Here is a 13,196-nt window from a genome sequence, read left to right as displayed (position 1 = left end):
CATACCATGAAGAAAACTCACTGCAACTCAGGAACGTTTTTAATTTCTGCCTTCTTTTTCCAACTTTAGAAGAAAAGGAGTAGGATCAAGTTGGGAAAAATAAATAAATAATAGATTAACAACTAACAATTTTCTTTATTTTCTTTAAATTCCAGCCCACGACATGGCACCTAATGGTCCGTCAAGACTCCCTTTATGTAAAAAAAATTGTTCCTCCTTCCGCGGACTGACAAGTTCAGCCCAGACACATCAGTTGATGCATTTTGTACATCGATTTCGTTTGTTAAGATCAATTTTCATCTTTGTTGCTCTTATTTCTATTTTTTTTTTCTTTTTCTCTAGTTCTATCTATTACCCTCTTGTGTATTCATCTACAACCTACTATTCCCCGCTACTCCACTACGCCCATTGTCATTCGGCCATCTATCCAGTAAATATTCAGCATCCATACTAAGAATTTTAGCGGTAAAGGCTTTTTTCTTTTGGATTTTTTCTATTCTGGCCCACAGCATGACTTCAACTGGGCAGATAACTAAAAGGAAGCAAGAAGCATAAAGAAAAGTTAAGAGAATGAATGGATGAGATAAGTAGGGCAAAATCCAAAATCACCGCGTTGCTCCCACCATACCTCCATTCGTTTCGTGAGGACATAATATCAATACACACATAACTAAGTTAGCCATCTTATCTAATGCAATCACATATCAATCAGCTAACATCATATCCCATATATATTTATATTTATATATATGTATCGATCGACCTGGTCTCTCCCCTGCCCCTCCCCTCCCTTGGTGTGGACCCACCCCCGAATAACCTAAGGGATAAACAAGATCGTATCAAATAAAAATCAAACCAATTACACGGTCGAATCATCATAAAAGAAGCGAATATCCCTTGGCCGCTGCCGGTTGCGCGCCACAAACTCCGCGTCACCCGGCGGCCGTTCGTTCTTCGTGTTCCCCGCAAGCATGCTCTGGATGCTCATGCAGACGCTCTCGACGGTCTGGACGGGCGACCACGCGGATCCGAGCAGGTCGAGGCATATAATGCCGTTGCTGTAGATGTGTGGGTGGATGGGGATGGGCCGGGAGGTTGATGCCGGGGTTGTGGGTGCTGGTGTGGGTGTGGTCGTGGGTGTTGGTGTTGCTGTTGGTGTGGATGCGGATGTTGATGTGGATGTGGATGTGGATGTGGATGTGGATGTGGATGTGGATGTGGACGGGGGTTGGATAGAGATAAATTGGACTTCGGGGGCTTCTGTTGCGGCGTTCGGGAATAATTAGTTGATGTGTGGATGCATGCTTGGGATGTTAATAGGCAGGGAGTATACCGATGGGATAATTTTTGCTGAAGGTGAATTTCAGTCGGTAGGTCTCATTGAGGTAGAGCGGGTTGGAGTCATCCAGGACGCGGATGTCCATTTGCCATTCTTCGAAGTTTTCTGCTTTCACTATGGAGATTCCCGGGGGTAGGGAAGATTGCATCTGCAAAGGTTATGGGTATATTCATGTCAGGGCCTGTTGAATTCCTTCGTTTCCTTCGTTTTTCTTTTGTATGGGGTTTCATTCTCTCCCCTTGGGGGAACATATATATTATATGTATTGAAATATAAAGGATTAGGTGGGCTTCCGGATCAGAGCCGAGCGAGTGCGCTGAGATGAAATGGTTTACCTTCAAGAGTTCCTGTTTGCAGAATTAGTGGAACGGCAGCATAGCGGGGAGGTGGCACATTGGGAAACTTTTGCGACAGATATCTCTGACCTTGCTCAGCCTTTTGGATGCAAACATGGTGACTGAGAGAGGGGAAACTAAGTGCTGGGCCAAGCCAGCACGGCGGGATCGCGGGGTTCGAAAATCCTGGAGGGGTGGCTGCAGTTTGGTCGCAAACAAACCGTAAAAGGTAGGGCTAGCGGGAGGTCAGCAAATATATAAATGATATATATTTATTTTAAAGTCGAGAAGGACAGCGGAGTAGGTGGAAATCCCTGGTATCATAGAACTTGAGTGCTGGAAAGAATTCAGGCTAAGCAAATTAGCTTCTATTTACAGAATAAAGCAGCCGACACTAGCGCGAGACTTGTCGGATGGAGAACGTTCGCTTTTGACAAACTGGCCTTGCTGGTGCTAATAAAAATTGTTTCATTTTAAGACTTTTAAGACTAGCAGAAAAAAAAGGGCTTTTACACTGTTGCATATCGACGACCTGGGATTTTTAACTTTGCGAAAAAAAAAAAAAAATGATAGATGCAATGAGTGTTGTACAGTATAAGCAAAAGCCGAAGATTTCTCCAGCTAACCCAATCTCAACTTTCATATACTTAATACAGGGGGAATGCAACAAACGGATGGTCATTATTTAGTCCAACAGTCCACACAAGATAAATCCAAGAGGGAGGATATTTCCCCAGAAAACAAAAAGTCCAACCACCATCAGTTAGGCCACCATCCACATACATGTGCAGTACTATCACAGTGACTTTCCCACAGAGGTCCCCAGTCCCGAGCCGGGACCACCAGCCGCGAAGAGGCCTCCGAGATCTTTTCCGAGCCTGTTTTGTATTTTGCTCAGGTTCTCCTCCTCGACGAGCTTTTTACCCGTCAAGCTCTCTGCCACAAACCGACAGCAAATACAGCCAGTTAGCCAGCCACCCATTCAAATAGTTCAATCGATTCGATAATGAGTAGAAGAAGCGGCAATTTTACTTTTCAAGCCATAAGACGCCTTCGTCTCTCCCATCAGAGCAAGGGCAGCCTCTTGCAACCGTTTCTGGTAAGGGTCGAGGGAGCCGGAAACCCAGGCGGCCAGGATAATGATCGCAAGGGCACCATAAACCAAGAGGTTAAGCATTGTGAGATAAACCTCTGTGTCAATTAGCGCTTGATATTTGGTATTAGTACTATGAAGATGATCGAGGAAACAATGCTGAAGAGAGCAAAAATCTCCTTTGAACGATGCATGAGCCGCACCGTGGGGAGATGGCCTTACGACGTCATTGGCAGCTGCCATGCCACATCACGTGTCGTTACGATACAGTACCGAACTGTGGCTGGTGGCGAATCAGAGCTGGCGAGGCCCTCGCATCGGCATTCCGGGCTGTGATTGGCTGTTGCGCTTGTTGATGCCAAAATGGCCCCTCGCCTGCCCCGCCGAGCCGCCGCCCCGCCTTGCCGCTCAACGAGGCTCAGAACATCACAACAAACCAGAGATGTTGTTGCTGGTTATGTAGCAAGGCGGCGCCCTCACTCTTGTTGAGAATATCGCCATCATTTTAGTGTCCAATTTGCTGTCTGCCTTGCCCCGTTTCGGACTGTCAAGCGAAGCACCTCGTGTCTCCGGTCTGGCCACCGATCTTATTTTATCTCCTTTCTGGAAAGCATTACCTGGACACACCCATAAATAGACACTCTTCTCGTTTGGCGGTTTTATTTGCACCGTCAATTTAGTTTCTTTCAGCTTTGTTTCTCTTTCCATCCATTTTTACCCCCTCCTTGGTAACGGAGATACCATCAACCAGAAATCCAATATGAGCTGTAAGTGAACAAATCCTTCCAGCGATCCATTGCACTTGGTTTCCCTCTTCAAAGCTGCCTCCTTGTATTGCTAGCTAGCTGTCTTTTTTGTCTTATTTGGGGGAAGAAACTATATTCTACCGGTTTGGCCGTGAAGATAATATGTTTACATGAACGGTACTATGGTTTTGCTGCTATCAGACTTACACCCTCATACGGTTCTTTACTTCTCCAATTGTTTATCTTCGTTTTCGGAAATCTGACCCCTATCGAATCCATGGTTTGACTAACTTTTTGAACCTTGCTGGACAGCTTGGCTCAACAAGTTGCAAGGTCAACCTGACAGTTACGATAAGAAGTACGATCAAACATTCTAGAAAAGATGCTCCCCTTTTCCGCTAACAATAATTTCAGATCGCAATACCGATTTGGGAGGACATTGGGGGCTGGGACTTATGGCATTGTTCGTGAGGCAGACTGCCCGACGGGGAAAGTCGCTGTGAAGATCATTCTGAAGAAGAATGTGAAGGGCAACGAGCAGATGGTTTATGATGAATTGGATATGCTGCAGCGCTTGCACCACCCCAATATCGTTAGGTTTCGTGATTGGTTCGAGTCTCGAGTGGGTTCACAACAATTATGATTTTTTCCGTTTGCTTGATACCCCTTCGCGATTTGTTGACCCCCATTGCAGGATAAATATTATATCGTTACACAGTTGGCAACGGGAGGTGAACTGTTCGACAGAATTTGCGAATATGGGAAGTTTACGGAAAAGGATGCATCCCAAACCATCAAACAGGTTCTTGATGCGGTGAACTATTTGCACGAACGTAATGTTGTGCATCGAGGTAGAGTTGAATACGGCCATGACCATGTCCCTTTCTTACCCTTGCATTGTTAATAATTTTGGGTAACTAATTTATTTTTGTCTTTGTAATGATGTAGATCTTAAACCCGAGAATCTTCTTTACCTTACCCCTGCCGCTGATTCCCCCTTAGTCCTCGCTGACTTCGGCATCGCGAAAATGCTTGACGACCCGAAAGAGATGCTTACAAGCATGGCAGGTTCCTTTGGCTACGCAGCCCCCGAAGTTATGCTCAAGCAGGGCCACGGCAAGGCCGTCGACATGTGGTCCATGGGGGTCATCACCTACACCTTGCTCTGCGGCTACTCCCCCTTCCGATCTGAAAGCCTACAAGACTTGATAGACGAATGCCTGAGCGGGCGCGTCGTGTTCCACGAGAGATATTGGAAAGAAGTCTCTAAGGACGCAAAGGACTTCATCCTGGCCCTCCTCGAGCCTGATCAGATCAAGCGCAGCACCAGCGAACAAGCCCTCGCCCACCCCTGGCTCAAGGGCGAATCTGCCAGTGACCATAACTTGCTGCCTGAGCTTAAGGCATACATGGCCAAGGCGCGCCTGAAGCGCGGTATTGAGATTGTCAAGCTTGCGAATCGCATCGAGGCTCTGAGGATGCAGCAAGATGACGAGGAAGACATTCCAGAGAGTATGGGTGCGCCTGCTGATTCCGCTGCAGCGGATGCGATAGCGACTACGGCTACGACGTTGACCAATAATACAGGGAGTGGGGGAACAGAACATTCTAACAAGACATCTGGGTCTGCTGGTACTGGTGGAGCTGGTGGAGCGACAGGGACAGTGGCAGGGGGTACACAAGGAGCCCCAACCCATGGGACGAAGAAGAGGAGTCTGAGTAGGATAGCACGCGGACAGATATTCCGGGAAGTGGTACTTGCTAAAGTGCGAGAGATGAAGGAGGCGGAGCAGAAAGAGCAGATTGAGCGGGAGGCGAAGGTGAAGGCGGGGTTTATTTAAATTGGTTTTAATAACTTACATATATATATTTTGAAATGTTAAACAGAAAAAAACAGTGGGGAGACAATGCGCCCTTGAACTGGATTTCATGGCTTCTTTACTTTCTTTGCTTATTTTTAGGTAGTTAGCTTCTTCTTTTCGTCTTTATCTTCTTCTCTGTTATATTTCATCTAAATCAATGATCTGATTTTTATTTCCAGATTGCGGGCCCCCTCCTTTTTTCCTCCCCCTCTTTTTTTTTCAGATATTTTCAAAATTTTAGCCTTCGCTTTTAGTTGCAAATATCTCTCTATTTCCTTTTCCTTCTCTTTTTTTGGTTTTTTTTTAAAAAAAAATTCACTTTTTGTTTTTTTCCTCTTTTCTTCACATCGGCCTCTTTATGCTTATTATATAGTCTCTGGAAATCTTTTTATTATTAATTAACCTTCTTCCCCAACGTTCCCTGTGTTTTACTCCAGGTTTATTAATTTTTTTCCCATAGGGCCCCCCCCCCCCCCCCCCGACCTTTCCTCGTGCTGTAAATTCCTACCACTCCTTAGTTGAGATGGGATAGATGTAATTTCCATCTTGGGACCAAAAAAAAAAATGTTTTAAGCAGAAATGATAGAATTGATTTTGAATATTATTTTTTACAGTATTCAATTGCGTTGAAAATTAGTAGGATTAAAGTGAATTAGAAGGAAGATTGAAAGGTTTTTTGTTAATTTTTTGTTTAAAAAAAAAAAAAAAAAAAAAAAAAAAAAAAAAAAAAAGGGGGATATTAAAAAAGCAAAACTCCGTCCCCCGTATATCCATTTATTAGCATGTAATATATATCATTATACAAACCGGATCTAGGCCACTTGCATCCTTATCCTCATCATCATCATCATCAGCATCATCATCATCCGCTCCCACAGCTGTTTTTCTCTCACCCCCGCACCCTCCCATTCTCATTCCCATAAAGCTCCGCTAATGCCTCATTACACACGCGTTGATAATAGATCGAGCCCTTCCAGCCATGATTCCTTGATCGTAAGCCTACCGTCATCCACCCGTCAGCCTTAAGGCGGGCAATTCGCTGCTGGCGCGTTTCGTCGGTGGATGCGGCCCGCGACGACGACGACGTCGACGACGAGGATGATGAGGATGGCGGTGATGTGCTGTTTCTGGTGGTGGAGGGGAAGTTGCCATTGTGTTTCTGGAGGGGGGTGCGGGTGGGATGCCTGTTTATTGCAGCAGTTGCGGGGCCGCCGCTGACGGAAGCATTGCGGCTGTCGCTGTTATTGTGGTGGTAGTAATCGCAATAGCAGGCGTCGTTGTCGTTGTTGTAATTGCTGAGATCGGAAAATGGGTCATTGGCGATAACATTCTCGTCGTCGTAGGTGGGCGTGAAGCTCCAGAACGAGGCTAAGCGGCTATTCTTCTTCGCATTGTGGATGCGCTGAAGGTCCAGGGTTTTAGATATCAATGTGCTGATGGATTTTACGTTTACGTCAAGTTGGGCGGAGAGTGAGGTTATGAGCGGGATGAGCGGCGAATTTTGCGGCAGGGGCAACATGGCCTGCGCATAGGCTTGCGGTTGATGGATGGTGCCGTTTCTGCCCGTGCGACTTGAGCTAGTTGCCGGTAGAGATGCAGCTGAATATCCAGTTGAGTGTCTGTAAAACTGCGGAGCGAGGGACCGAAACAGAGGCACAATTGCTGCTGTGTTTGGTTCGTGGGTAGTGTTGGCTCTCGGAACACTGAGGAGCGGACGGTGATTGGCCTCAGGTGGTAATTTGGGAAGTGGGCGCGTTGGAGGAGGTAAAGGCGATGGTTCGTATTCTACGAATTGATCTTGGAAATTGCCATTATGGCAGACTTTGTGGATGCGTAGAGGGGACGGCACGAGTTCTTTCTTTTTTGACTGCCCCTGACGTGGCAATGTGCTAGTCGGGCTGGAAGTGGCAGATTGCTGAGCTGGCAACGGGGAGAGAGCTGCATGATGGTTGACAGAGTCTTCAACAAGGATAGGCGTATCGCAACGAAGTTTTGTCGGTGATATTGCAGGATATGTTTTTCGCTTTTCGTTCATCAACACGTGTTCGCGCCACCTGTTGCTGGGTATCCGCCGTGGCTGTTGTGGTCGGTGTTTCTTTTTGTCAACTGGACCTGAGAGAGCTACTGCGAGGGAGGATTTGCAGGCCGTGAAATTATCTCTTGCTAAGTTGAGGAGTGGGAGTTTGTTGCTTGAGTAATTGTGAGCGTTTCTTCCCAATGATTCATAAGAGATAGCACTGTAGTAATGGAGGAATGCTTTATGGATTGCATGGAGCTATGGAAAATAAGCTGTTCAGTACGAAACTCCAGTCTTGTATCAAGAAACGCATTGAGAGAGAAGCTAACCTGGTTATCCGCTTTGCGCAGCAATTTCGTGGATTTGGCAGCGCATTGTTTATATTGCCGTTGCAAGTAGAGTAGTTTGACCTCCTGAAGGGAGAGCTTCCATTCCTCCGACGGATAGGAGAGTTGAAGAGTATGGGTACTATTACTGGGCACAACGGGGGAGCCGTAAATAGATGGAGACATAGTGCAATGCGAATGTAGAATCAGGAGCGATATGACATCAACAGATAAGGAGCCAGTATACATGTAGCATCCCAGCTACGGAGTAAATATCTAAATATCCCAACACGCAGATGGAGAGATGATGTATTCGTCGATTGAATAGGTACGGGAATATGTAAGGAATGTAGCAAATATAATGCGAGAAAGAGGTGGGAGGGAAAATATAAGAAGGGAGAGAAGAAAACAAAAAAGCGCGGCAACCGATAGAGGAAACTAACAGCAAACTCGAAGCTGTTCTTTCATGAATAAAATGACATTTTCTTTGTTGTTCTGCAATTAGATGTTAGTTGGGTAAAGTGAATGCGAACAACGACCTGATACCATGGGAAACAAAACAGATAACTAAGAGAGAAGAGACGCAGAAAAAAAAAGAAAACCTAGCTTACCTACGATGAAATGAATTAATACATCAACAGGACCGCAAGTTGTAGAAACATAATGACAGCAAAAGCAACAAAAGCAACTGGAATGGAGAAGATGAAGCGTAAAAAAAAAAACAGAAGAGAAGCAAAAGGAGATGACTCTGTTTCCATTTTCAACCTCACAAATTGAATTCCCGCAGCTGTGCTTTTTATTCTCGCACCAAGCAGAAGTCTGGTGGATGTATCTTTGTTTTTTTTTTTTTTTTTTTTTTTTTTTTTCCTCAGGACTCAATCAAGGAATTAAAGTATGGCAAGCCAGGTCGAGATCTGGCCCTGGAGGCATGTAAAGAATCATCTACCCATATCCAATGTACAGATCGGATGAAATATGATCGGTAACAATGAGAAAAAAAAAAAAAAAAAAAGGGGGGGGGGGGGTAAAGAGAGCCAAAATTCTTTCGTTCGAAGCCAAACCGAGTTGAATCAAAAGCAGCCCCTCGCCGCCATGAAATGCAAACGAGATCGATCCTGATCCCAGGGAGGCCAAATAATCGGCACAGAATGCAGGTAGCCAGCCCATTCCACGCTCCACGACGGCGCCTGTGGACAGTCGCACACTGACAGCGCTGCCGGGTTAGGAAGTTCATATGCAGGCACCGTCTGCTAGTTAGCCTGGTACGGATGCCAGCATGCAGGAATCCTGTTTCACATACTCAGTCAGTACGCATGAGACAGGAGGGTGACAGACAGGGTCAATGCGAGGATGTGTCTGAGGAAGAAGCTGGTTTCGCGACCCTGGAGAGTGGTTTGAGATGGGAAGCATGGAAAACGATCGGATGCGAATAGACATATATACGGAGTATATATATATATATATATATATATATATATATATATATAAAAATGTAAAATCAACGGCCCCTGACTTTTGAACGCCAAGCGCCCAATTGTCATGTTCATCTATGTCGGCGGCGCGAAGCTAGTAGTTGATAAATAATATAGTTAACCCTCCAAGTCACGTAGTTCATTGGTCTTCACATCTGAAAAACCTGCCATATCAGACTCCTAATCGTGGCTCCATTATTCCGCAATTCTGTTCATTTATTTATTCAATGACCCCGGATGTTGTCTCAAATCCCACCCAACTCCCGTAGTACATGAGCAAAAGCCTAAAACTATCGAGGTAGATACCTCTCCTTTCACCTCTTTTGAGTTGAAATGAACACACCGATAAATAAAATATCTCAGAGCATTGTTCTATATCAGCCATACGAAAATATCTGGGTGGGGAAACAATACGTTTATCCGTTTGAAACGCCGCCATCACAGGCTCCAATAATCCTCCCCCCCCCCTTTTTTTTTTTTTTTTTTTTGTATAAAAACCCCCCAGCAAGATATCCCATCAAATCGTAAAAAAGGTTAAAAAAATAAAAGGAAAATACACAGACATCATTCCATCACCTCAATCATCCAGCTCTGAACTTGGCTCCCGCTCTGCTCGATTGCCTCTAGAACTCTCCCCTCCACTGCTTCCAGCACCACCGCCCTGCCTACCCCTCCCCACCTCCGTCCTCACAAGCGCCTCTCCAGTAACTCCGAGGCCGTGCAGGAAGTCCGCCAGAAGACGATCCAGCTCCTGCACAACAACTTCGTCACTCGCGCCCTCCGTCATGCTCTCCATGCTCGGGGGAACAGGCATTGGGAAATCCAACGGCGCCAACTCCGACTCCACAGCAGATGTTGTTTCCGTTCCACCACCATCCTTCATAACATCGTTATCGTTTTCATTGTCACCATCAGTAGCAGCAACAGCAGCAGCAGAAGAAGCAGCAGTGTTACCATTGCCGTGGGCAGCACCATTAGCATCGGCACCACCTTCCGCCCTCCCATGCCGGCTCCCAGGCCCCGCAACCATGCTGGTCTCCTGGTACGGACCAGGCAGTTCAGTGTAGCTGTATATTGAGCGGTGCGTGCCTTCGTCGAAGTCCGTGTAGACGACTGAGTCCGTGATGGGCGGGAATCTATCCAAGGAAGACGTGGTATAAAAGGAATTGCGGAGCTCGTCATCATAATCAATCGCGTCCTCGCCTGGAGGCGTGACGGGTCTGTCAAATCGGAAGGGGTCGTTATCCGCGTCGGACATCGTTGATTGCGTGGACGTTGCGGTTGAGGGTCGTGAGTCTAAGTAACCGTCACAGGAAGGCTGCTGCGTGAATTCTGGGAGCTGCAGGGGGTGTAATCTCTTTGTCATTTCATCGTCGGGTTCGATACGGCGGGATGACGCGTTCCCATCCGCCCATGTGTCGGGTTCTTCGTGTCGGGGTTCCTCCTCTGCGGTCATGACAGGGAATGTCCATTCACGGGTATCTCGTTTGTCTTCATATGGTTGCTCAACGTCCGGCCCTGGTTCGTCGTGGCTGGCGTTATCCGTCCCAGTTTGCATTGTAGCGGGGAACGTCCATTCCATCGTAGGTGGCCGCGGCCCGTGTTGTGGTTGGAATTCGCCCGAGTCACTGCTTGTAGTTGAAGTCCGCATGAGTCTGCTGCTAGACCGGTTTGCTCGGATTGTATCTGCATCGGCAAGTTGGAATGGAGGATGGCTGGAGGCAGAGCCAGCTGCGTAATGCGCAGAGTCAAATACACCGAGGTTGATGTCGATGAACGTAGATGTAACCGATGATCGGTCAGTATCTGTTCGGAGAGGGAGATCGGAGGAAAACCGCTGTTCTTGCTGAACGGGGACAAAGTCATTTTTAGTTTCATATTTGTAACCTGGTTTTTCTTCGTTAAAAAGCCCCTCCATGGCTGCAGCTCCTCTTTTGACCCGCTCGTCGAAGTTGGCTTTGTCTTCTGCACTTAAATCGGGCCCCTTGCTATCGTCAAAATAATCCCCGGGCTGCTCAGGCAAGGTTGGTATCTTGTCATTCTCGAGATCTGCAAGAGATGCAGAAAGTTGATCCAGGTCTATCAGTGAGAATCTTCGCTCGAAACCATCAGTGGTGCTAAAGTTCCAGTCCTCGCGATCTAAAGGGTCTTGTGTCTCCGGAAACTCAGCGGCAGCAGCACCTCCGGGATTAAATAACGATACCCTTTGACCGCCACGTTGAACCCATTGATAATATATCTTCACTAGTTCACTTAGCGAGGCGGTTGGGTGGGATTCTGTGGAATCCGCAATGTAAGGGTGTTGAAGGATATTTTGCATGGTCGGGCGGATTTTGGGATCAGGGTCAAGTGAAAATGCCACTAATGAGCGCAGATCATCTGAAAACCTATCTCCATCTAGCTTTGGAGGAAACCTGCTCAGTTGGCGTCCAATTTGCATCCGTTCTCTTAGGGTTGCATTTGGTGGATTGCCCGTAGCACACTCAAATAGAGTGCAGCCGTAAGCCCAAACATCAATCTAAGCAAAAGTCAAAGTTAATAAGTTAATATCATCCCAATAACAGCCGAAAACCAACCAGGTAGATTAACTCACCTCGCTTCCGTATTTATGTGTCCCGTTTCCAGGCCTGTTTGGAAACATCTCAGGCGGCATCCAGTGTGGAGTTCCAATCCAGGTTGAACGCTTGTCTACCTTGCTCTGGATGACGCCAGCGACTCCGAAGTCGCAGATTTGTAAACGACCTTCTTCGTGAATCAAGACATTGGCAGCTATGGAATGAAATACTTAGTTTAACAGTCACATGTATAATATGCTTTCAAGGAGATGATGTTTCTACCTTTCACATCACGGTGAATAATGCCAGCATCATGGATGGCCCTGAGACCTTCCGCAAGCTCCCTTGCAATCGGGATTATGAATCGTTCTTCAAGTCTATCTCCGGTCGCTCGCATCTAATATTTTTATCAGTGCTCATCTCCGCAGAAAAGCTCAAATATTCAATGTTGGAAATAAGAAAACAGAAGGGACATAATGGACACAAAGGACATACCAATGTCTTAACACTTCCACCTGGACAATGCTCACAGATAAGCCAAAGTTGGGAATGGATTGAAAAAGCTTCAATAATCATGTTGACATTTTTGGCGCCAGCATCCTTGGCCTGTTGCATGATCTTCGTTTCGCGGATAAAGTCTTTGATAGACTCGTCCCTGAAATCTTGCACAGTTTTATAATCCAGAGAATCTATCTCTAGCACCTTGATGGCTACGGATTTCTGCGATGGAAGCTGGCGACTATATATCAAAACGGCAGAGTCAGCAAAAGTGGAATTGTATTTTTTATTTAAAAAAAAAAAAAAAAAAAAAAAAAAAAAAAAAAAAAAAACTTGGAAGGAAGAAAGAAAAGTAAATAAACTAAAGCAAACGAAAAATAACACAGATTAGGTAGAGTAGTAACCAACCCTTTATACACTCTTCCATAAGCCCCCTTTCCGATAAGTTCCTCAAATTGATACGGAGGCATTTCTGTTTTTGCTCTTCGACACATTTCCATCACAGCAGCTCCTTGTTCTCGTGCTAAGCGCATAGCCTCTGCCTTTTGTTTGGTAAGAGCCACCATGGCTGATGACGGATCAAGATGTCGTGAATCCATGGCTGCACAGTACCTATCATGCTCCGCTGTCTCCTGCTGCAGTTGCTGGATGACCTTGTCAAACCACTCTGCTTCGGCGGCAGAAAATTCACTCGCTTGATTTGGCAGAGGACGGGAAGTAGGTTTGTCGTTGTCGGCGGTTTTGTGCCTTGGGGTGAGAATTCTTTTCAGGGACGCGGCGAGACGTAGGGTTCTGCTAGGCTTTTTCTTGATTGAGATCGACTGAAGGGGTAACTTTGAATATGGGATAGAGTATTGTTCGATGGAATCACTGCTGCCGGCAGTATCGACAGTTTCGACAATTGTGGACACGAGTAGATCCGTCAGGATAATTGAGGGTCGTGGGAAACTTTG

The 13,196-nt window shown here is 46.2% G+C and overlaps 5 protein-coding genes across 5 annotated transcripts; 1 reads left to right on the top strand and 4 right to left on the bottom strand.

Annotated features, from left to right (window-relative positions):
* Positions 1–859: 859 nt before the first annotated feature.
* On the bottom strand, positions 860–1,791 carry HCAG_04622 (conserved hypothetical protein; the record flags this gene model as incomplete). The annotated part of the gene is made up of 3 exons (XM_001540732.1): positions 860–1,260; positions 1,334–1,487; positions 1,765–1,791. The coding sequence occupies 3 exons, from the start codon at positions 1,789–1,791 to the stop codon at positions 860–862; spliced, it is 582 nt and encodes a 193-aa protein (XP_001540782.1).
* A 679-nt stretch (positions 1,792–2,470) lies between these two features.
* HCAG_04621 (predicted protein) lies at positions 2,471–3,010 on the bottom strand (the record flags this gene model as incomplete). Its single annotated transcript, XM_001540731.1, has 3 exons — positions 2,471–2,610; positions 2,707–2,865; positions 2,971–3,010. The coding sequence occupies 3 exons, from the start codon at positions 3,008–3,010 to the stop codon at positions 2,471–2,473; spliced, it is 339 nt and encodes a 112-aa protein (XP_001540781.1).
* Positions 3,011–3,527: 517 nt separating this feature from the next.
* On the top strand, positions 3,528–5,354 carry HCAG_04620 (calcium/calmodulin-dependent protein kinase; the record flags this gene model as incomplete). Its single annotated transcript, XM_001540730.1, has 5 exons — positions 3,528–3,534; positions 3,826–3,871; positions 3,928–4,135; positions 4,232–4,364; positions 4,462–5,354. The coding sequence occupies 5 exons, from the start codon at positions 3,528–3,530 to the stop codon at positions 5,352–5,354; spliced, it is 1,287 nt and encodes a 428-aa protein (XP_001540780.1).
* Positions 5,355–6,264: 910 nt separating this feature from the next.
* On the bottom strand, positions 6,265–7,904 carry HCAG_04619 (predicted protein; the record flags this gene model as incomplete). Its single annotated transcript, XM_001540729.1, has 2 exons — positions 6,265–7,650; positions 7,722–7,904. The coding sequence occupies 2 exons, from the start codon at positions 7,902–7,904 to the stop codon at positions 6,265–6,267; spliced, it is 1,569 nt and encodes a 522-aa protein (XP_001540779.1).
* Positions 7,905–9,767: 1,863 nt separating this feature from the next.
* HCAG_04618 (conserved hypothetical protein) lies at positions 9,768–12,842 on the bottom strand (the record flags this gene model as incomplete). The annotated part of the gene is made up of 5 exons (XM_001540728.1): positions 9,768–11,708; positions 11,784–11,959; positions 12,028–12,142; positions 12,241–12,484; positions 12,652–12,842. The coding sequence occupies 5 exons, from the start codon at positions 12,840–12,842 to the stop codon at positions 9,768–9,770; spliced, it is 2,667 nt and encodes an 888-aa protein (XP_001540778.1).
* Between the last annotated feature and the right edge of the window lie 354 nt (positions 12,843–13,196).

This window comes from Histoplasma capsulatum, genomic scaffold (assembly GCF_000149585.1).
Source record: "Histoplasma capsulatum NAm1 scaffold_4 genomic scaffold, whole genome shotgun sequence".
NCBI lineage: Eukaryota > Fungi > Ascomycota > Eurotiomycetes > Onygenales > Ajellomycetaceae > Histoplasma > Histoplasma mississippiense.
This window is presented reverse-complemented; position numbering and strand designations above follow the sequence as displayed.